General features: G+C 31.7%; 6 protein-coding genes and 1 pseudogene across 11 annotated transcripts; 6 read left to right on the top strand and 1 right to left on the bottom strand.

Moving 5' to 3' along the window:
- Nucleotides 1-656: 656 nt before the first annotated feature.
- LOC117214913 (probable tRNA (guanine(26)-N(2))-dimethyltransferase) lies at nt 657-10,051 on the top strand. Its single transcript, XM_033461281.1, has 9 exons — nt 657-2,189; nt 3,638-3,677; nt 7,253-7,326; nt 8,191-8,358; nt 8,436-8,552; nt 8,626-8,820; nt 8,891-9,088; nt 9,457-9,605; nt 9,697-10,051. The coding sequence occupies exons 1-9, from the start codon at nt 675-677 to the stop codon at nt 9,728-9,730; spliced, it is 2,490 nt and encodes an 829-aa protein (XP_033317172.1). The 5' UTR covers nt 657-674; the 3' UTR covers nt 9,731-10,051.
- Nucleotides 3,365-6,637, top strand: LOC117214809 (aldo-keto reductase family 1 member B1-like). Of its 5 annotated transcripts, none has more exons than XM_033461186.1 (7): nt 3,365-3,536; nt 4,103-4,193; nt 4,766-4,933; nt 5,391-5,507; nt 5,843-6,250; nt 6,363-6,511; nt 6,593-6,637. In XM_033461186.1, the coding sequence occupies exons 2-7, from the start codon at nt 4,119-4,121 to the stop codon at nt 6,633-6,635; spliced, it is 960 nt and encodes a 319-aa protein (XP_033317077.1). In that variant the 5' UTR covers nt 3,365-3,536; nt 4,103-4,118; the 3' UTR covers nt 6,636-6,637. The 5 variants fall into 5 exon arrangements, with proteins under 5 accessions (XP_033317077.1, XP_033317067.1, XP_033317059.1 ...); XM_033461176.1 differs by having other exon boundaries at nt 3,366-3,536; nt 4,093-4,193; XM_033461168.1 differs by having other exon boundaries at nt 3,367-3,536; nt 4,079-4,193.
- Nucleotides 10,052-10,154: 103 nt separating the features above from the next.
- Nucleotides 10,155-12,228, top strand: LOC117214869. The gene is made up of 2 exons (XM_033461256.1): nt 10,155-11,209; nt 11,325-12,228. The coding sequence occupies exons 1-2, from the start codon at nt 11,190-11,192 to the stop codon at nt 12,115-12,117; spliced, it is 813 nt and encodes a 270-aa protein (XP_033317147.1). The 5' UTR covers nt 10,155-11,189; the 3' UTR covers nt 12,118-12,228.
- A 103-nt stretch (nt 12,229-12,331) lies between these two features.
- On the top strand, nt 12,332-15,049 carry LOC117214865 (annotated as a pseudogene).
- A 165-nt stretch (nt 15,050-15,214) lies between these two features.
- On the top strand, nt 15,215-17,442 carry LOC117214834 (aldo-keto reductase family 1 member B1-like). Its single transcript, XM_033461205.1, has 5 exons — nt 15,215-15,430; nt 16,191-16,670; nt 16,767-16,973; nt 17,048-17,196; nt 17,278-17,442. The coding sequence occupies exons 1-5, from the start codon at nt 15,356-15,358 to the stop codon at nt 17,318-17,320; spliced, it is 954 nt and encodes a 317-aa protein (XP_033317096.1). The 5' UTR covers nt 15,215-15,355; the 3' UTR covers nt 17,321-17,442.
- A 281-nt stretch (nt 17,443-17,723) lies between these two features.
- On the top strand, nt 17,724-19,289 carry LOC117214843 (aldo-keto reductase family 1 member B1-like). Of its 2 annotated transcripts, XM_033461212.1 has the most exons (6): nt 17,724-17,742; nt 17,851-17,920; nt 18,113-18,398; nt 18,457-18,848; nt 18,925-19,076; nt 19,154-19,289. In XM_033461212.1, coding segments are annotated over exons 1-6 (951 nt in total). In that variant the 5' UTR covers nt 17,724-17,740; the 3' UTR covers nt 19,203-19,289. The 2 variants fall into 2 exon arrangements, with proteins under 2 accessions (XP_033317103.1, XP_033317113.1); XM_033461222.1 differs by lacking the exon at nt 17,724-17,742 and having other exon boundaries at nt 17,763-17,920.
- LOC117214924 lies at nt 18,898-21,415 on the bottom strand. Its single transcript, XM_033461285.1, has 6 exons — nt 21,390-21,415; nt 20,977-21,293; nt 20,385-20,819; nt 20,131-20,310; nt 19,755-20,064; nt 18,898-19,684 (listed from the first exon to the last, which is right to left on the bottom strand). The coding sequence occupies exons 1-6, from the start codon at nt 21,406-21,408 to the stop codon at nt 19,365-19,367; spliced, it is 1,581 nt and encodes a 526-aa protein (XP_033317176.1). The 5' UTR covers nt 21,409-21,415; the 3' UTR covers nt 18,898-19,364.
- Nucleotides 21,416-21,710: the final 295 nt, after the last annotated feature.

Here is a 21,710-nt window from a genome sequence, read left to right as displayed (position 1 = left end):
CAAACATAGGAGCTACATTGAATTCAATCTTCACGGATAATAAAGTTAGTTGCTACAAGAAGATCTTCATTTGTTAATAAATACCTTATCAAGTTAGGCAGATAGGAAAATCCTTCTCTGATAGAGAACGTTAAAATCAGTGTTGAATTTCTAAGCCGGTATGCCAGCCACGAAATAACCTCGCCGTGACAAAATGCTATACCGACAATAGGCATAGCACAATACTGTCATCCCCTGGTGAAATGCGAAATTACAGTATACATCTAATAACAATTTGTTATTGCAAAAATATAACCTATTTATGCACATTATCTAATTTAATGATTATAAAATATATGATAATTATACTTAACAGTATCATATTGACACCACTTGATATTTTAAAACATATTAAATTTGTATGTTTATACTACCAGAATGCTACATATTAGTCCACGTAACGTTTCACAGATTATAGTAAACATAACCAAAAAATCGCCTCGTTTAGTATATTGTTTAATGTTTAAACACACATGTTAAAAGAATATTTTATAATAAATTAATATATTCGTAGGTAAAATTTTAGTAACCATATTAAGATATTAGATAGAAAATACAACTATTTTTATACTTTCAATTATATGAAATTCTTAATTCAATATTTTTGAGGTCTAAGAATTGTGTATTTTTATAACATGGAACAGTGCGTAAAAAAACCAAAATTAGATACAAGTATAAAGGAAGGAGAGGCAGAAATTTTAGTTGACAATACAAACGTATTTTATAATCCTGTTCAAGAATTTAACAGGGATCTTAGCGTAGCTGTGTTAACAACTTACATAAAAGGCATAAAGAAGCAACCAACAGAGACAGGCACGGAAAAACAAGATGGAATTGTCATATTGGAAGCTTTATCTGCTACTGGTTTACGTAGCATTCGGTATGCCAAAGAAGTGAAAGGCATAAAACAAATCGTAGCCAATGATATTTCTGCCAAGGCAGTTGAAAGCATTAAAAATAATATACAACACAATGGAGTCGAAAATCTTATAAAACCGAGTCACGAAGATGCAACATTGCTCATGTATCAAAGTAGAAAGGACAAGTTTGACGTAATAGATTTAGACCCATATGGTTGTCCTACAACGTTTCTAGATGGTGCGGTACAATGTGTATCAGACGATGGACTGCTTATGATCACAGCTACAGATATGGCAGTATTAGCTGGTAACTCTCCTGAAACTTGTTATCTTAAATATGGAGCTATCTCTTTAAAATCTAAAGCATGCCATGAAATGGCACTAAGAATATTATTGCAAAGTATTGCTTCACACGCAGGGCGATATGGTAGATACATAGTACCAGTACTTTCTATAAGTGCTGATTTTTATATAAGAGTATTTGTTAAAGTATTTTCCAGTCAAATTAAATGTAAAGAGAATGCAACTAAAATTGGAATGGTGTACCAATGCATAGGTTGCGAAAGCATCAACACTCAACCATTATGTTATAAAAAGCCTAGTGGAGGCTACAAATTAGCATCTTTACCTTATGTGGATCAACTTTGTAAAATCTGTCAGCATAGGCAACATGAAGGGGGACCGATATGGTTAGGTCCTTTGCATGACCAACATTTTGTATCTAATCTTCTATGTAATTTAGACGAAATGAAGTTGGCAACATTAAAAAGAATAGAAGGAGTTTTAAATGTTATTCGCGAAGAATTAGACGTTCCATTATATTATACTCTTAGTCGTTTAATGTCAACAATCAAATGTATTACACCGTCGATGTTAACATTCCGATCTGCATTATTAAACGCAGGATATTGTGTATCGTATTCACATGCCTGCAAAACATCTGTAAAGACGGATGCTCCAAATGAAGTTATATGGGATATTGTACGTGCATGGGAAAAAAATAATTCCGTGAAAAGAGATAAACTATCAAATGATAGCCCCGCGATAAGAATATTAAAGACACCAACGACAACGAACGTTTCGTTTGATATACATCCTCTGGCCAATCCATTATCTAGGCAAAACAAGCTAACGCGATTTCAACAAAATCCTACGATCAACTGGGGCCCTGGTACGCGTGCAAGAACGAGAATAGACTTAGAAAATGGAGTAGAAAATTCGAAAAAGATAAGAAATCAAAATAAAAATTCCAGAAAAGAAAAACCACGATCAACAAACGACACTGAGAAAATAAAGCCTTTATAAAGATATTTATATCTATTCTTGTACCTATACCGTAAATTTTCATGAAAAATACAAGTGTATATAAACGAATACTCAGTCATTAAATTTTTTCATTGATAAAACATACATTGTACGTGTTTTGTAACACATAAAATTGTATATAGGGATATATTGATAATTTGGAATTCAATATTGTTTTTCTCTTCACATTCTGTAATGAAAGTGTTTCAGTGCTTATATTTGAAATCTTTAACGAAGTAAAATATGAAATTAACAGCAATGCTAATGGAAAAACACTTACATGTTTGTAAAACAAAGTTAAAACTCTAAAGACTGAAGTAATGATCAACAATCTAATGCTAAAGTATACTTACAAATTAAGTAACTTTCTTAATAGAACTACAAAGCATCAACTACAAAAACTACAAGTAAACAAAGTCTATCGAAAGAAAACAGAATCCGCATACATTAATCTCAAAACTTTCAAAAATGAAAATTGGAAAAATATTTGGGAAACTTACGAGAAAATGTTTTTTAATATATGTAAAATAGTAAGAGAAAACCATTAATTTTGCAAAAGAATATTATTAATAAAAATGGTATATTGTTATATTTCTGAATGACAGCAGAAACATCTTTAGTTTGGATGGACATACTTAATTATATCTGTACTAAAGTGAAAAACAAAACTTACGTCCATCAGTAAAATACTATCGTTTAAGATAAATAAATATGTTTATACTCGTGATATATATTTTTAAAGAATCTAAAATAAGTCACAAAAAGCTTAACTTTGAAGACGTAAATTTTATCGAATATTTATAAGCGAGAATTAATAGAAGATCAAATAATTATAATAATGATTAATGAAATTGATAATGCTATGACAAACTATATTTCTTCTATTGACATAAAGAAATAAATTAACTCATATTTATTTATTGTGAAATTAACTTGATTTGACTATTGAAGATTGATTATTTTAAATTGCGTGTGTATGTAAAGACATACTAATGGTAATACAAGGTACATAGGATACACCATATCGGGCAAAAAAGCCATAGTGAACATATTATGTAAGATACATGTATGTAAACATTTTTTTATGTAGCATCATGATAAATAATATTAGATCATTGCTACATTTCATTATAAGGATGGATTCTCATGAAAAGAGTGTCATTAGGGTATTGTACATGCATGCATGGGCATGCATTCATTACAGAAATGCAACGACACTAATGGTTTTGTGCAAAAACCACAGGAAACTTGAAAACGACCACCATATTGGTGAACTTGCCGAAAAGCTCGATTTCGATGATTTTGAAATATGTTCTGAACATTCTCTATGAGGTAATATATAAAATAACATATAAAATATATGCATGTGTCCGTATTTTATATACTGTTGAATTATTTTGCTTTGCCAATATTCCTAATTCTTCGTTTACAACCTTATTTTTGCTAATGTCGTTTGCATACTGAATCATTTAAGTTTATGCATAACCTTTTTACGTTTCTGTGTATATCTTATCTTAAACTGTTTAAACAAAACGAAATTGAAACAAAGATATAGACAAAATGAAAAACCTGAAATTACTGATTGGGAACGACCCAGTATGCAGATTAATACTGTATTATCTTACAATTAATACCTTTGTTATATAATATCATATGATATTCATTTGCAATAATTTTTATAAAATCAATTTGCATATTCATAAAGGAAGATACATTATACATTATATACCAAATCAACCAACAGTATAATTTTAATTATATAATAATTTGCTTCATATCAGAAGACTAACATACATATGATATGTAAGTTGTTAAGTGGGGGGAACTTATCTTAACATTTATAAATTCAGTTCATTCTAATATGTGAATTTTAGAGTGATTGATATAGCATGTTGCAGTAACAACTGTTAAAGGATGGCTGTACCTATGCATACTTTAAGTAATGGACAAAAAATCCCTGTCTTAGGACTTGGTACTTGGCAAGCTGGAGTGAGTATTTTGTTTAAAAATAATATATGATAATGCACAGATGTATGAAAGTATCGGCCAAATCTTTTACTTTATATTCTAAAAGAGACGTTTGACAGATTTCTAGTTAACATAAAGTATAATAATAGATAGATATAAAGTAATAGATAGATATAAAGATAAAGTATAATAAGATATTTGAAATAAAAGAAAACAATGTAAAAAAAGTTATTATTTGTCATTTACTGACTAATTTACTTACAAAATTATTAAACTGGTATGTTTGAAAGTTCTTTATCGTATTGTAAATTATTACATATCACTATTTTATAGTCAAGTTCTCTCCATTAATAATGGAGAATGATGAAAATGGAGAAAAACACAATAACATTATATGACACGACAAAATAGTGGTTTTAAAGCTTTGAATTATTCATAGATCTCACGATTTCAGCAATTAAAGTATTTCTTTCAACAGGAAGGACCTTACAAAATTTTCTTCACAAATCTCAAATGTAAATTTTTTAAGATCGGACAGAGTATGATAATATATATACCACTGAATGATAATTTTTTCATGTAAATTTTTTAAGGACAATCCAGGTGTTGTTGAACAAGCAGTGCGAGATGCGGTGGATGCCGGTTACAGGCATTTTGATTGTGCTTATATCTACTGCAATGAAAAGGAAATTGGCAAAGCTCTACGCGATAAAATTGCCGAGGGTGTGGTAAAACGAGAAGATTTATTTATCACGACAAAGGTAATTTTCTGCCTAATGACAAAGTTTCTAGGCATTAATTTTGCTACTAACTGTTGAAGTAATTACTTCAAGAAAAACTCTACACCTATTCTTTTACCACTGTTACGAAGAGAATAGAATTTAGTGATACAAAAAATTCGATCTATATTATTGTGCCCTTGTATATAAATTATATTTTGGATTACAAGATCTAGAAACAAAAGAGCTATATGTAGATTTCTATTGCTGTTTCTTGTAGCCTTCAGCTAGAGCTACAAGGTTAACTTTTTGGTAATATACTTTGCTATAAATTGTATTGCTTCTATTGTATTGTAACACTGTAAGAGTGAGGATCTGGATCAGCATACACTATACTTATACTTATACCTCTATTTATTTCAATATATTTTTCTATTACAAATTCATCCACTCGTTATTCTATCAATCAACCTCAACACTAACTTTTTTGTACTTTCAGTTATGGAATTCGATGCACAGGAAAGAATTGGTAGTACCAGCGTGCAAAAAATCACTTGAAAATTTTGGATTCGATTATGTTGATCTTTATCTTGTTCATTGGCCCATGGGATTTGATGTAAGATTTCATAACTTGACTATGCATTCCAAATCTGTTGACCGGATTGTCTCTTAATCAGAGCTTTTTACTATTAGGAAATTAAGACCAATCAATTTCAGTTAGAACATTCTTTATTCCAAACTGTAAATACGATATAATTTAATTTTAGTTTTAAAATGTGATATAACAAAAATAAAACTGTATATAAGAAGGTAGATCTGTAAAAAGAATTATCATCCGAATGACTTTATTAATTCGTTTTTCCGTTCAACAAGTTGGTATCGACATAATAAGCTTGAAAAATAATTGAAAGAAATGATTGCATTATTTATGTAGAAACATTATAATCCTAGGAAAATTCTGAAGGTCTGTGGCCAGTCGATGAGAAAGGTAATCCCATGTATGGAGACGTGGATTATCTCGATACGTGGCGAGCTATGGAAGAATGTGTAAAGCTGGGATTAACTAAAAGTATAGGTCTTAGCAACTTTAACTCCCAACAGATCGATCGTGTTTTATCGATCGCCCAAATCAAGCCTGTCATGTGTCAAGTGGAGTGCCATCCAAACTTAAATCAGAAAAAACTACGTGATTTCTGCACGCAACGTAACATATCTATCACGGCTTACAGCCCACTCGGTTCTCCTAAGCGTACTTGGGCGAAACCTGGCGATCCAGAAGTTACCATCGAAGCAGCAGAAATAATCGCGATTAGCAAAAAGTATGGGAAGACTCCGGCGCAAGTTGTTTTACGATACTTGGTAATGTGTAAATATATAAAAAGATGTTTATGAAACGAGCATTTTTTTAAAAGTAATTAATGTGCTGCAATGGACTTCAAACGTTTAATTGAAATAATTATTCTATCAATAGATTGACATTGGTACCATTCCTATACCTAAGTCTAGTTCGAAGGAACGTATTAAGGAAAACATCAATATCTTCGACTTTAAGTTAACATCACAGGAAATTGCAACCATCAATACACTTGACCGCGGAATTCGTATTTGTCCTGCTGCAGAGTAAGTAATATGCGGATACAGTGATTAAACGTGCATATTTCTTGTTTTTACATTTTAATTACAACAAAGTTTTACATTTAGGTTTAAGGGACACAAGGACTATCCGTTCACTATAGAATTCTAAAAGAGAAAATAGATTCACTATTTTACATAACTGTCTTATTCTATGAAATATTTCGTTAAGCATTTTGTTTTATTAAACGTATATTATATATATAAGAACATATATTCTATGTAATTTTCGTTTATGCTTGTAATTACTTCTATTTTTAATAAATCATTGTTATAAAAAGAACTACTGCTTAAAAATATGTATATATCTACCACCTTTCTTCAATATTCATAAACTAAGAATCCGAAATATATATCGTCATATTTCGTATATCGGCATAGGGTAACAAGTTATATACATAAGATTTATATTATTATTATCAAAATAAATGCTGTCTTCTTCGTTAACGAAAACAAAAAATAACCATTTGATAACATTTTGAAATATCGTAATAATATTGAGCAATTATCTAATCTTGGCTAGAATTGTTTCGCGTCACCTTTATCGTTATATAATGATTTACTTAGAGTAGAATAGTATGAATAGAAGATTCAACGATACAGTTCAATCAGTTAGTTTCTAGAATATTGTGCACTTCACATCTGATTACAAGTGGCAGCGGAATTTTCTGACAAAAATTCACCAACGAGATCTATTGTTTTGACGACTTACTTAAAATCTATAATTAGTAATGGCTGAAATACCGTCTCTTGCGCTTTCCAATGGATATAAAATGCCTGCTTTTGGTCTTGGTACGTATCAGGTACGTATTTATACATATTTAAAGATAAGACGCAATAATCGAAGCAGATATCGATCGTACATTATGATTACATCTACGTGAAAAGTTTCAACAAATTCTTTTGAAAGCACCACTTGACCACGTTGCGTCGTTTATTCAAAATACTCGCACCTTAATTCTGACTCATTTTTGACGCAGTCGCATTGTACTATCGTCAAAAAGTTCCTTAAATTTGAGAAAAATATGATGGAATTGTTATTGATAAACCAAGAATGTCTACACGTTTATAGAAAATGTTAAGGCATAAAAATACATATAATGCATATAATGTATAAAGTAATATAATTGATTTATATATATATATATGTTATATTGGGGTTAGGTATATTTTTATATATATATATAAAATATAATAATATATATATAAATATATATATTATATATAAATATAATATTATATATATATTATATATATATATAAAAATATATATATTATATTTATATATATATAATATATATATATAAAAATATACCTAACCCCATATATATATATATATATATATATATATAATTGCTTTATATAAATAAAGCATAATAGCAAAATATTCGTTATAACATTTAGCGAAGTAAAGTAATAATTTAAGTAAATCTCTAATGAAATTTCATTCTTTTAATTATAATTATATTAACAAAATGCAAATTTGCATAAATATCCGCAGCTCGGGTATTGATATATGTGATTTATACTTTCGATTCTATTCATAAAGATGTTCTAAAAACGTTGTAACGGTTTACTTTTTAGATGTTTACTTAAAATGAGAGTGAGATATAAAATTTCGAGAGTAATAGCAGTAATAAAGTGGATTAAATTTTGTACCTTTCCAGTCCCGTGCTGGAGAGGTGGAAGCAGCTGTAATAGAGGCAATAAACCTAGGATACCGTCACATAGACACAGCGTTCTTCTATCAAAATGAGAAAGAAATTGGTCAGGCAATTCAAGCGAAGATCAAGGATGGAACTGTGAAAAGGGAAGATCTTTTCGTTACAACTAAAGTAATTAAATATATTTAAAACTTTTAAATTTTATTTTTTATCAGAGATGAAGACATTTCATATAACATTTCTTACAGCTCTGGAATAACTTCCACAAAGAGTCAAGCGTAGTTCCAACATGTAAGAAATCTTTGGAAAATCTTGGATTAACTTATGTAGATCTTTATCTGGTTCATTGGCCATTTGCCTTCAAGGTTCGTTCTAATTCAATACGTTTTAATTACCTGTTTAATGGGCATTTTAAAAAATGTACTAAGTATTTTTTAGGAAGGAGACGATTTAATGCCCAGAGACGCAAATGGGGCACTTTTGATGTCGGATACCGACTACCTCGAAACATGGAAAGGGATGGAAGAGTGCGTGCGATTAGGATTAACTCGTAGTATCGGAATTAGTAATTTCAATCAGGAACAGATCACTCGTTTACTTGCTGTAGCCAAGATACTGCCTGTAAATAACCAGGTACAAATTGTTCTCTGCACTACTTGTGTAATTAATTCGCAATTAATTTAAAATTTATTACTTCCATTAGGTCGAAGTGAACATAAATATGGATCAAAAACCATTGATACAGTTCTGCCAAAAACATAATATCACGATAACCGGATATTCACCGCTAGGACAACCAGGTAATAGGGCGGGAATACCAACTTTCTTGGACAATCCAGTGTTAGTAGGGCTTTCTAAAAAGTATAACAAGACGACAGCACAAATTGCTTTAAGATATGTCGTAAGTAAATAATATCTAGTTATAATATTTTTTATCATTTTAGAGATAACTATCTTATTTAAATACTGTGTGGAGAGTACTATTTCATGTTCTGCGGTTATAGCTACTTTTGTATATATTTCGATATTTCGTTTAACGATAATGCAACCTACCATTTGGGCCATTTCCACCAGTAAAGATAAGTTTAGTAATAGACATACACATACGATTACACATATGAATACATTATACGATTACATACGTATGTATATGTAAATCGATCCTTTGCTCGTTAACACAGACTATATCGCTAAAATGGAATTTACTAAGACATCGATCCGTTTATCTACAGACATAAAATTTAATTTTTTTCCATCGAAATATTCCAGTTGCAACAAGGAATCGCTATCATTCCGAAAACAGTAACACCGAGTCGATTGAAAGAAAATATGAATATATTTGATTTTTCCTTAACGGATGAGGAAATGGCCTCTATAGCAAAACTTGGCACGCATCAACGTGTTGCACGATTTGGAGAGTAAGCATCCCGATGGTCCATGAAATTGTAAATTAATTGTTCTTGTTATCCTGCAAAGAGATAGTAATGTTATTTCTACTCCTTTTTACAGTGCAAAGGGGCATAAGTACTACCCGTTCGAATAATAAAAGTTTCATTGCAAACAAGTAAAATGACAGGAAATAGCTCATCAGATTCAGTATAAATTAATAGTAAGGTATATCCCCTTTGAACTTACATAATCCCACGGTGTAATTCGGTACTTGTTTGACCCTTATTTAGTCAATTAGATTTATTGAATGCCATGGAAAATTTCGATGCTCCGGACGACATGACATCATACGCTGTAATAATGTGGACACTGTCACGGACAAGACTAATCGCATTCAGCCAATGTATATTAACCTTCATTAAAGAGTGTATATACTGCGAGTAAATAAAATTGCATCAAAAGAAGAAATTGTCAAGCAGAAAGTATTTCATTCTCTTTTTTTCTTGTAGAATCGTTACAAAATGCGAATCGCTAATAACTCATTTAAATGGTTAGGACAACATTGAATAACAGAAATAAAAAAAATAAGGTAGTTTCTGATTCTCGCAACGCAAATACATTTTTGCACTGCAGCGAAGCACGTACAATCAATATGAGAACAATTCTCGAAACTATAAAAGGAAACTTCTGTTTCAAGGATAGATGACGCAGTGATGATTATTGTTTCTGTAATCGTTCAAAATACTGTAAGCGGAAATACAATCAACGGACTAGAACGAAGTTGAAGGTTGTTTGGAAAGATGTATTTTGAATGAAAATAGTATCTAACGAAATGAGAATGCAAATCCTATAGTATTATACATTTCATTTTCATAGTACCAACTTTTTATAGTCATATGAAAGTACTACTAATTGCTATGAAATCTAATATGCTTAGAACTCTAACATAGCTAATTAATTATAATATGTAAATTAATTCATATGCATGATAAATACAATCGTGTATACTTTCTGTAAGCACTGTAAATATACCTTTTTTTGTTCTCCATTGATTGCTTCGCATCTTTAAATAAGAGAACTTCGTAATATAGACTATAGAATTCTACAGTAGTGCTAGCCTAGATTAACAAAGATTCCATTCAAAAAAAAGGCCATGTCTTATACTCATTAGGAATTCCGGAGCAGACTTCTTCAAGGCCAATAAACAACAAGGCTCTTGTGGACGAGAGCCCTTTTTCAGCATAATTCACTTCACCAATAAGCAAAATTGCTTTTTCTATATCTGCTCAACGCATCACATAAACAGAGTCTTTTACGCGCAAACATAATATTACCCAATAATTTTGCGGTGACATTTTTCCACTATCGGTTCGCTAATCGGTTTCAACGATTTTTCGTTTCAAAAAATTTGAAAAATTTACCTGACAAGATATACCACATACGTAGGTACATGCTCTAACTCGAATTTCGTATCGCAATGTTTGGTAAATTTAAGCACGACCTTCGAGCGATCATTGTTACGGTAAAAGCGACACCTCGAAATTATTTGTTATTAGCCCATTGCCGGTCACGTATTCATTATATTGCCATTAAATGAACGAAGAAATTACACCATGAATCATATCGCTCAAGCGTAAGTTTCATAAACTACCGTGTTTGAAATGTTGTCTTTTTTCTTTTCAATACCAGTTTTCTCGGTGAAATAAACGCCACGAACATTGAACGCGATCATTAAATGGCTTTTATAGGTGGAACGCGAAATTTTCCAACAAAAGCAGTTCGCCAACTTGCAATAGATTGCTATCGTCATCAAACATCGCGTCATCCACGATGGTTCAGTGCGGTTCCTGGAGATCTAGAATGCTCGATAAGGTGAAAGAATGCCGCGATGCGATTAAGAACATGGTAGCCTTCGATAAGTCGCCAAACAGCATTAAAACTACGCGAACAGCCGGCAAACGCCCAAGCAATTCCTCCTTCCACACGAGAGCAACGACTTCTCTGTCCTCGATACCGGATGTCATTACGTTCAGCAGCATCGCGTTGAAGCATAAAGAATACGAAGACGTGCCGATTCTAATGAGAGACTCCATATTCAATTCGGATGAATCAGAGAAACTGAACACGTCCGTGGAACCGATCGACCAAACTAACAATGCAAACGATTCGTTTAACCGCTTCGTTTCGATGGATAACATGATCAGTAATTCGTTGAAATCGTTCCTGGCGCTCGAGGAGCAGGTAAAAGAGGAATTTTTGGAACAGCACGTTTCCTCGATCAAAAAGAAAATTTCAGCGGAACCGTTTCTTTCTTATGCGGAAGGCAACGCAGAATTCATTTGGACAGATGACACAACGGAGGAGAGTTTTTTTGGTAAGGCATGGAATTCTCTAGAACACTTGGACACGGTCGATATCGGAAATCCACGTAGGAACTCTACATTTTATGAAGATCTTTGCCTGCACAATAATCGTACTTCTTCCCCGATTCGAAGTCATCCGTTTCAAGATTCTGGCTTTGAAAATAATTTCTCCATATAAGTTCTCACTTATGATTATTTATTGAATATTTCTTTTTTTTTATGTTTTTTATGTATTGAACCTTTTGTAAGTTTAGTTCGTATTTAGATCAATAAAGTTTATTACAATGAATATGATCACTTATGTCAGTCTGATATACTCACATATACTGTGTCCATTCCTAACATTCCACCGACTGAACGTAAACAAAAATATCGTCAGAGTAATAACACCATTACTTGTTGATGACATTTTGGAATCGCGCACAATCAACGATACTTTCATTTAAATTATCCTTTAAGTAATTCTTTTGAACGTGAATTGTGAATCGATTACGTAACCAACCGTCGATTAATTTTCATATAGGAAAAAAGTGTTAAAAATAACTTGAACGAGCGGAATTACAGTTTGAAACAAAAGCAGAATAATAATATCGAAATTTTTGAAATTATCGATTTCGTGAACGACCATGATGCTGGAATATACGAACGAATACAACGGTTCGTTTCTATCCTACGGGAAGCTTAAAGAAATATCAACCGTCTTAAAAGAAGGACAAACTATTCAAAGCAGGGTAATGAATTTTATTCTAACGATAATCAGCTATATAGTCCTAAAAATCAACGATCGAAGTCACCTCCATGAATTTACGGACATATTCGACGACAGATGTTTGCAAATCTTAAAAAACGACCTAGAAAACCTTATGCATTTCAAGACCAAATTTTTCAACTTGTTAATCTTGGAATTGTTATTGGAAACTGTCAAGAAAGAGAACAATTATCGAAACAGACGTCTTAAACTGAATGCGGCCGTGGATACGGCAAATAAAGGATATAGCAAAGTGGTTCTTCAGAAAAAAATCAAGGTTATTGTAAAATTCTTAATTTTCCGAAAGGTAAAGACGTCTTCTTATCTCTACGATGAAAACAATACGTTCAATTGGTTTTCATACAAACAAAAAATTAACGTTGTACTTAACAACGAGATCAACCCAAAAGACAATTTTTTAATGATTAAAAATAATTTAAAGGATTATTGTAAAAAAGATATTATGAATTGTATTCTTTATAAAAGAAAAAATGAATGTACAAATAATGTGACGAATTTGACAAACTATACAAATAAGGAACCTAAGTTTTACGAAACGTCTGTGTACTATACTTGTATCAGCGATCTCTGTACCAAATTCTATTGGTTGCTCTGGTATGGATGGCTGGCGATTTGTATGTATTATTGCTGTAAGCATTTTTTACCTGACGTTCTTAGGTGTCGTACATCAATTAATCAGTAGAAAATAACACTGTGATAGTTTTATTTGCATATATTTATAAGTTAAGCGCGAATTCTGTATTATTCTGTTCAAATTGTTATCTACTTTTCCACATACATGCATGAATGCCACATACATGATATTAATCTGATCGATACATTTATCAATTATAAGATCGGTAAATCTATTTAACTTGGCCGATTATTTGATAGAAAAATGTATTCCGTAATGCGTTGCAATAATATAATCTATATGTTGCGTAATTTATTTAACAGAAGCATTTTATTCTATTTATTTCTACTTATAAATTTTTATTTCTATTTATAAAATGTGAAATATTTATCGAAGCAATAACGTAGCTGAATTCAGCTGGCACTGTTTTCAATACTGTGATATCAAATGTTCTGTATTTTTTATTTCTGCGATAGACCCAGAAAAACTATGTATAATCGAGCTTGAGCGCTCTCTCAGTTTAGTAATTATGTACGTCTCCTAAATATAAGCACGTATGTTTAATTATAGTAGTATATATATAAAATATAAGATATTTCTATTAATAAATTTTTCAATGCTAGATATGAGTTTAAACGTGTTCAACTGAGAAGTGTTCCTGCTGAAGTATTTGAACACTTATTGTTCATTCATATGCTCTCATAATAAGCTTATTCACGTAAGCTCATGCGTATTGTTCAACAAAACAAAATATCGATGTTTTTGTTTGTACCATTACTGCACATTTGAATAAGAATGAAAAACAAGTGTAAAAGGACCACGATGATCGATTTTAAATTAAATTAAACGTTATGAACACCTGAAGTATTTCAATGTTCACATACTGAAAAAATATATATTCATACGTAAGTAAATATACAACATGCTATTCTTTCCTATTTATTGGTCTAGTCTTTGAATATAAACATTTTAAAAATACAATCATTGATCGTGATTAGATATATGTACTTGGAAATTATAAAAGTTTTAGAAAGTTGTCCACTTACCGACAAGTGTAATGACATTTTAAATTTTATTTAATATTCGAGAACGATCCATTTCTGTTATAAGAGTAACTCATTCATTCATCCTTAGTGATCAAGGGATTGTGAACTGTCCCTTGCTGCTCATAACGGACTCTGTAATTTTCCATAAGGCCCGTTTCTCGTAACGAATTTACCGGAGTCGCAACACTACGCTTCAAATTACAAATACATAGAAAACTTCCTCTATACAACACATAAGTTTTATTATGCAAGGTCGCGCACATATCAGAGGCTGCGAAACGCATGCGCAGAAAAATCTCGTAGAACAGGACAGTACACTTTTAGGGGTCCACAAGATAAAATTCTTCTTTGTATTTATATTTATGTATTTCTAGCTATAAAATTTATAACCTTTGCGTGAATTGCATGAATTGCGTGAATACCTCAAATGCAACAAAATATTAGCATTTGAAAAATAGAATGCAGATTAAGATACATTAATTTCATACATATTTACACGCATATTTTAAAATTCAGGTGTAAACATTCGCAGTCAAAGTATACATTTACAAATCAAATACAGCATAGAAGGATGAGATATTTTATTAATATTAGAAGAAAAAATTTTATGCTGGCTATTAGCTAGTAACGTGTAAGTTGTAACAAGAAATATATGATATTAAGAAAAGTATATTCTGTTTTCGTCAGGGGTTTTCTAATCATTTAACCACGATCTATTTTTAAGATATATAAAACAAAACATAAACAAAACAGTAAATTACGCTTCATCCTCCGATATACGAGTATACGGGTCTGCCTCCGGTGAAGGGGACGGGGTACAAGGGTTAATGTAGGATATTTATAAAAGGAGCTGAGCGAATTTACCGGCATTGTGCTGCCGGCGCTACTTTGCGACAGTGTATCGAATATCAAAATATAATACCAGTGTTAAATACGTACCCTGTGTTTCAAGTAAGAAAGTTCGTATAAAACATAAAAAATAATCAAAATGGTTCTAAACGTACCGATGACAAAATTCTACAACGGCAACGAAGTGCCGTCATTTGGACTTGGTACATGGAAGGTCAGTACTATTACCGATATAGTAATTAAACATCAAAGAATTAATCCTTTATTTTCAAGAAGAATGTAGATAAAGTTGTTTACGATATATATGACGAATTTCTTCTTGCGCAACTGATTAATGAATTTCATTCGCAATGTTTTTATAATTTTCTATTTGAAATCTGCAGTATAAGATATCTGCAACATTGACATATCAATAAGATGTAATATGTTTCTATGATGTTCTCGAATTTTCCAAATGGATGAACGATTTGCCCTTGTATCTAGAATGTAGTGGTTCTCTTAGTTGTTTTTATGACAACAGCATTATAACGTTTTCTATGTCTCTACATCTTCTGACATTTAATGAATTAAAATTTCAAATATGAGAATAGCAAACAAAATATTCTGAAAAACCAATCTTTCATCACATTAATATTTATAGAACTATTAGATCTTTCTATATTTTTTTATATTTGTGTTAACTAGATTTTATATGCTACCTTCATTATCTTTATACTTTGTACTTTCAACTTCATATGTATTTGTATCGATTATTTCCAATCAATAGAAGTGCACATTTAAGCACATTTTAAGATAAGTTTATCAAAAATAATACACATAAATGATATCATATCAGTTAAGACTTTAAGTGGAAAATAAGATTATATAACATGATTTTTATTTTTACTACAAATATATTTCTACTTTGTATATCTATTGCACAAGTTGTTGTAATTTATCTTTTTCAATTAAATAATAACTTATACATTTTTTAGTCCAAACCTGGAGAAGTTACTCAGGCTGTTAAGGATGCAATTGATATCGGATATAGACATATCGATTGTGCCCATGTTTATGGCAATGAAAAAGAAGTAGGTACTGCTATTAAAGCAAAGCTGACCGAGGGTATTGTGAAAAGGCAGGACCTTTTTATCACCAGCAAATTATGGAATACTTTCCATAGACCAGACTTAGTTGAACCTGCTATTAAAAAAACTTTATCAGATTTGGGTCTTGAATATTTGGATCTTTACTTAATTCATTGGCCAATGGCATACAAAGAGGGAGATGATCTTTTCCCAAAGAATGCTGATGATAGTCCTGCTCTTAGCAATGTAGACTATGTAGATACGTGGAAAGCTATGGAAGCTTTGGTATCTAAAGGACTTGCTAAAAATATTGGTGTTAGCAACTTTAATTCTGAACAAATAGACAGGCTACTTAAAAACTGCAGCATCAAACCAGTTACAAACCAAGTAAATATAAGTTTCATTCAATTTATAGTGATGTATAATGAATGCATTTTTATATTGAATAGTACATTTATAATGTATATAATTGTACATTTATAGATTGAATGCCACCCATATCTTACTCAAAAAAAACTTTCTGATTTCTGCAAACAAAAGGATATTCTTATTACTGCCTACAGTCCCCTTGGATCACCTGATAGACCATGGGCTAAGCCAGATGATCCAAAATTGTTAGATGATAAAAAATTAGGTGAACTTGCGAAGAAATATAATAAAACACCTGCTCAAGTTCTTATTAGATACCAGGTATATGCTAATATTTCATTCATGAACTATATTCACAGGTAAACATTATAATACAATTTTTATTTTTCTTTCAGTTGGATCGTGGTCACATAGTTATCCCTAAATCAGTTACAAAATCAAGAATTGCTCAAAATAGTGAAGTCTTCGACTTTAAACTTTCCGCAGAAGACATTGCATACATTGATACCTTTGACTGCAATGGCAGGATCTGTCCAATGTTTGGGTAAATATTTTTATATTTTTTACTCATGAATGTAATTCTTATAAAATTTGCTTTTGATATTGTCATTTGTATTTTTTTCAGCACGGAGCCCAGCCCTTACTATCCCTTCCACATTCCATTCTAAGCAATCGAATTAAGTTAAAAACCAATATGTACAAACTACCTTCATTGTAATCTTTACAATACTCTTTTCTTCTGTACATTTTCTAAGTGAAATTCGTATAAAATAAACTATACTCTAATAAATATATGTATACATTTATTTCCCATGCATCATATACTCAAAATTTTTTCCCATAAGGGAAAGGTGGAAAAGGGTATAACAGCTTGAAATAATGGTATATATGACGAAGCAACTTCAAATTGTCAGAATCATTCTGATAAACTGATAAAGCCAGATAAAGAATTACACCACAGAGCTGAGAAATTGCTAAAAAAGACAGCACAGGGGAAAGGGAAGTATCGCTCACCGTCATGCATTGTTATACAGTCTTAGTTGTATATATGCAACACTCTCAGTCATATCCATATCTTTTACCATTTTATTGTAAGTGTGGAAAATAATAAATGTGTGGTACCATATAAAATAAATAGGAGCTTCGATTAACGCTGCGCGTCAATTCATTAATGTATTATTTCGAATGCACATGTGACGATGGCACAACAAATTGTGAAATTTAATAATGGCAATACTTGTCCCATTCTTGGTTTGGGTACTTGGCAGGTACGTTACAATTTAAAAAGACAATATTTTTTATAACATAATACTTGCTTAAGTTTTACTAAATATGTTTTTGGATTTGTCAGTGTAACTTTAATAATGTTAAATCAAGATTATTTAAAAAATTCGAAATTTGAACCATTTTTTAATTACGTTCATCTGTAGTAATTTATTTCACACTTTTATGTCAAATAGTCCAAGCCGAATGAAGTGATTCAAGCAGTAAAAGATGCCATTGACATCGGCTACAGGCATCTAGATTGTGCTCCCGTTTATGGAAACGAACCAGAGGTCGGTGCAGCAGTTGCCGCAAAAATTAAAGAAGGCGTTATTAAACGGGAAGATATTTTTATCACGAGTAAATTGTGGAACACGAACCATCAACCTGATCTAGTCGAACCTGCATTAAAGAAAACTTTGAATAATCTTGGGCTTGAATATCTCGATCTTTACCTGATGCATACACCAATGGGGTTCAAGCGTAAGTTTTAATCTTTGCTTTTGCTTAATTAATAAATAAAATATATTTCTTTTTACAGCTGGTGATGATCCATTCCCTAAAGATGCTGATGATAAATCTATAAATGATGATACCGATTATGTCGATACTTGGCATGCAATGGAGAATCTTGTAAAGAAAGGTCTTGTAAAGAACATTGGAGTAAGCAACTTCAATTATCAACAAATGGAACGAATACTTTCTAACTGTACAATAAAACCAGTGACAAATCAGATTGAATGCCATCCATATTTAATTGAGAAGAAAGTGTGTGACTTTTGCAATTCTAAAGGAGTCCTTATTACTGCTTACTGTCCTTTTGCTAAGCCAGGTCTTAGTGTTGATGAGCCTGTACTGTTAGAAGACTCAACAATTACAGCGCTAGCTACCAAATGCAAAAAAACTCCTGCTCAAGTAGTACTGCGATATCAAGTATGTATTTTAATGACAAAATTCTCTTTAATCACATTCATAAGTCAAATTAAAAAAGAAGAAATTTATTAAATAGATACAGCGTGGACACATAGTGATTCCTAAATCAGTAACAAAATCGAGAATACAAGAAAACTTTAATATCTTTGATTTTGAATTAAGTTCAGAGGATATGGATACAATAAATAGTATGAATTGTAATAAAAGAGTTGGCTTAAGACCTGAAAAGTATGTATTAAAAAATTGCTTAATATAAAAAATAATGTTTGAAACTTCCTCATTTCATAATTATTTGTTTGACTTAGTTTCAGATTTAGTCACCACAAATACTTCCCCTACAACACAGAATTTTAATATTATTCTATAAACCAACACTAATAAACAGAATTTTAATATTATATTATAAACCATGAATAATGAAATATATTTCTTTTTAAATTATTAAGCTTTTTTTCATGAAATCCCTTTAGTCTAACTTTACGTCATAACAAATGGAACACTAAATAACTCTTACGGTTAGGTGCACTGGCACAATGATTCATCACTGTCTTCACAACCGCATGAGCAACATTCGCAAAATTCATCCTCACTGTCCTCTTCAGCCAACTGTTTTGAATCAATTGGTTGATATTCCCCGGAAGGACCTAGCGGATCATCGCTACAGTTACATGCTGCGTTGGATAACCCACGGGCACATTTGCCCCTGCAATTACACCTGCAGCTTCCAACTAGACGTGGACATGGCGTCGATGGACAAATTTCACAAGGATCTCTAATATCGCAGGGATTTCTGAGATCACAAGGTAGTACGTATGGTTTGCACCCTGTTCGAATACCTGTATTTTATTTTCATATTAGTTTCTGTCCTTCTCATTAAAGAACTTACTACATTGTACATACACATACCATGATCTGCCATTCTATAACGTGGTAGCTCGTAGAAAGGTTTCCTTGAAGATGTAGCATAACTTCTGATAGGTTTGTTACAAGGGATTTTGCAAGGAGGAATATGTTTTCCTACACAAGTTTTTTTCAAAACATATTCAAGATCCTGAGGAGTAAAACAAGGGCGATGACACTGCGCTGACTTCGAGTTGGGCTTTGACAATTTGATTTGCTCATCATCGCTTGTTTTCTCACCGTTCGATTTTTTTTGGGTAGTGGGCGACTGAATTCTGGGTTTAACTGTAGCAGTAGTTAATTTTTCAGTTAGTACCTATAAAATATCAAAAAATGAATGATAGTGAAGAATTTGTTATAACGATGAAATAAATTTTTGTACATTATGAGTATCTGCGCTTCTCATTTGAGATGCAACTTCCGATTTTTCGTTATTTGACCACCAATTCGATATCCAGGAAGACATTTTCCCGATCTCTCCCTTAGGCTCTTCAGGCTCAGTTTCTTGATCCAATTTTTCAATATTCTGCTTCGATGTAGAAATTATTGCGTCACTTTGTGGCTGTAAGAATATGGAAATAAAAAATATATCAATTCATCACATTATTCTACTTTAAATATATAATTTTCACTAACGATGACAGCTTTCCCTTCCTGTTTTTTCTTTGATTCATTTTGTTTATGCAATAAACATTTTTTTGGCACGTAACATATTCCTTTCCAGCTACCATTTAAATCTGGAATGCAGCTAACGACTTTCTTTCGAGTGCAAACATTTTGATACTCCTTAGACGTTAATAATCGATCCATATGTTCCTTGAAAAGCGTCTCCTTCTTTTCCAATTGTTTAATACAATTCTTCAGATTTAATTCTTCCTCAGCCAGTTGACGAATCTTCGTTAAGCAAAGTAAATCCTCGGAATGTATCGAGTGAAGACTCGGACTAGTGTGACACCGTACTTCTTTCTCCAAATCTTTCAACTTGTTGTTCATCTCCTTATTTATAAGCTCCAAAGATTCTAATTCCATTTCTGTCTCTTCCAATTTAACATCCGCTTGAATGATCTTCTCCTGGGATTAAATTGACTTTTATTATTATACGTTTAAAATAAGAAGATATAATGCAAAAGAGCAGGTACATTTAGGAAACGACAAATTTTTTAGCGATAATTCAAGCACGCTGGTAAGATTTACCCGAATTAAACGCTGAATTTCAATCGTTCCGTACATGCAACTCCTCGGTCTCATTGTTCAGATCCTTCACAGTATTCTTCAGACTTTCGAGAAGTTTTTCAGTTTGGTCCGGATAAGGAGCGAACATCTTCATAATCTTGCGAATTTTACAGTACGGCGCGTCGTCGCAATTTTTCGACATCCACATATTGTACGCTATTAACGCAGGAATCGATCGTTCCATCGTCGTAATCTTTTCTTTTAAATATTTCTGTCTACCGAGAAGATCGCAACGTCGCTCCTTTATCTTCATTGTGATATCTTCTAAATAGGGTGAGGAATGTTCGCTCGCCTTCGTGTCTGATTTCGGACCTAGAAATAAAAAAAAAAAGAAAGTCGAACGACGCTTTATCAAACGTATATTTTGTCTGCATAATTTATGAAGTAATTATTTTAAGTATCACCTACATTTACATCGGGACGTCATGATTAGGGCGTAGGTTTAAGGCGTAGTTTCTGTCCAAAATAAAATTTTTCGTTTAAGGCCAAAATTGAATGACAATATGTACACTAGATCCGTAGTCACAAGTAAAATATTATCATTTTTTATGCAAAACTTTTTAAACGTTTCTGACGTTATTTGTATGCTACGTAGCGTTTAAACTAATAAATTACAACGACATTAATCTTTGATGACATTATCTTTGAAATTTTGATATTACATGTGAACATTAATTTGTTATATATTTGTTATTGACAGTTTCAAGTTGAATAACATATTTCCGTATT

Source organism: Bombus bifarius, unplaced genomic scaffold (assembly GCF_011952205.1).
Source record: "Bombus bifarius isolate JDL3187 unplaced genomic scaffold, Bbif_JDL3187 scf7180000007971, whole genome shotgun sequence".
NCBI classification, from domain to species: domain Eukaryota; kingdom Metazoa; phylum Arthropoda; class Insecta; order Hymenoptera; family Apidae; genus Bombus; species Bombus bifarius.
This window is presented reverse-complemented; position numbering and strand designations above follow the sequence as displayed.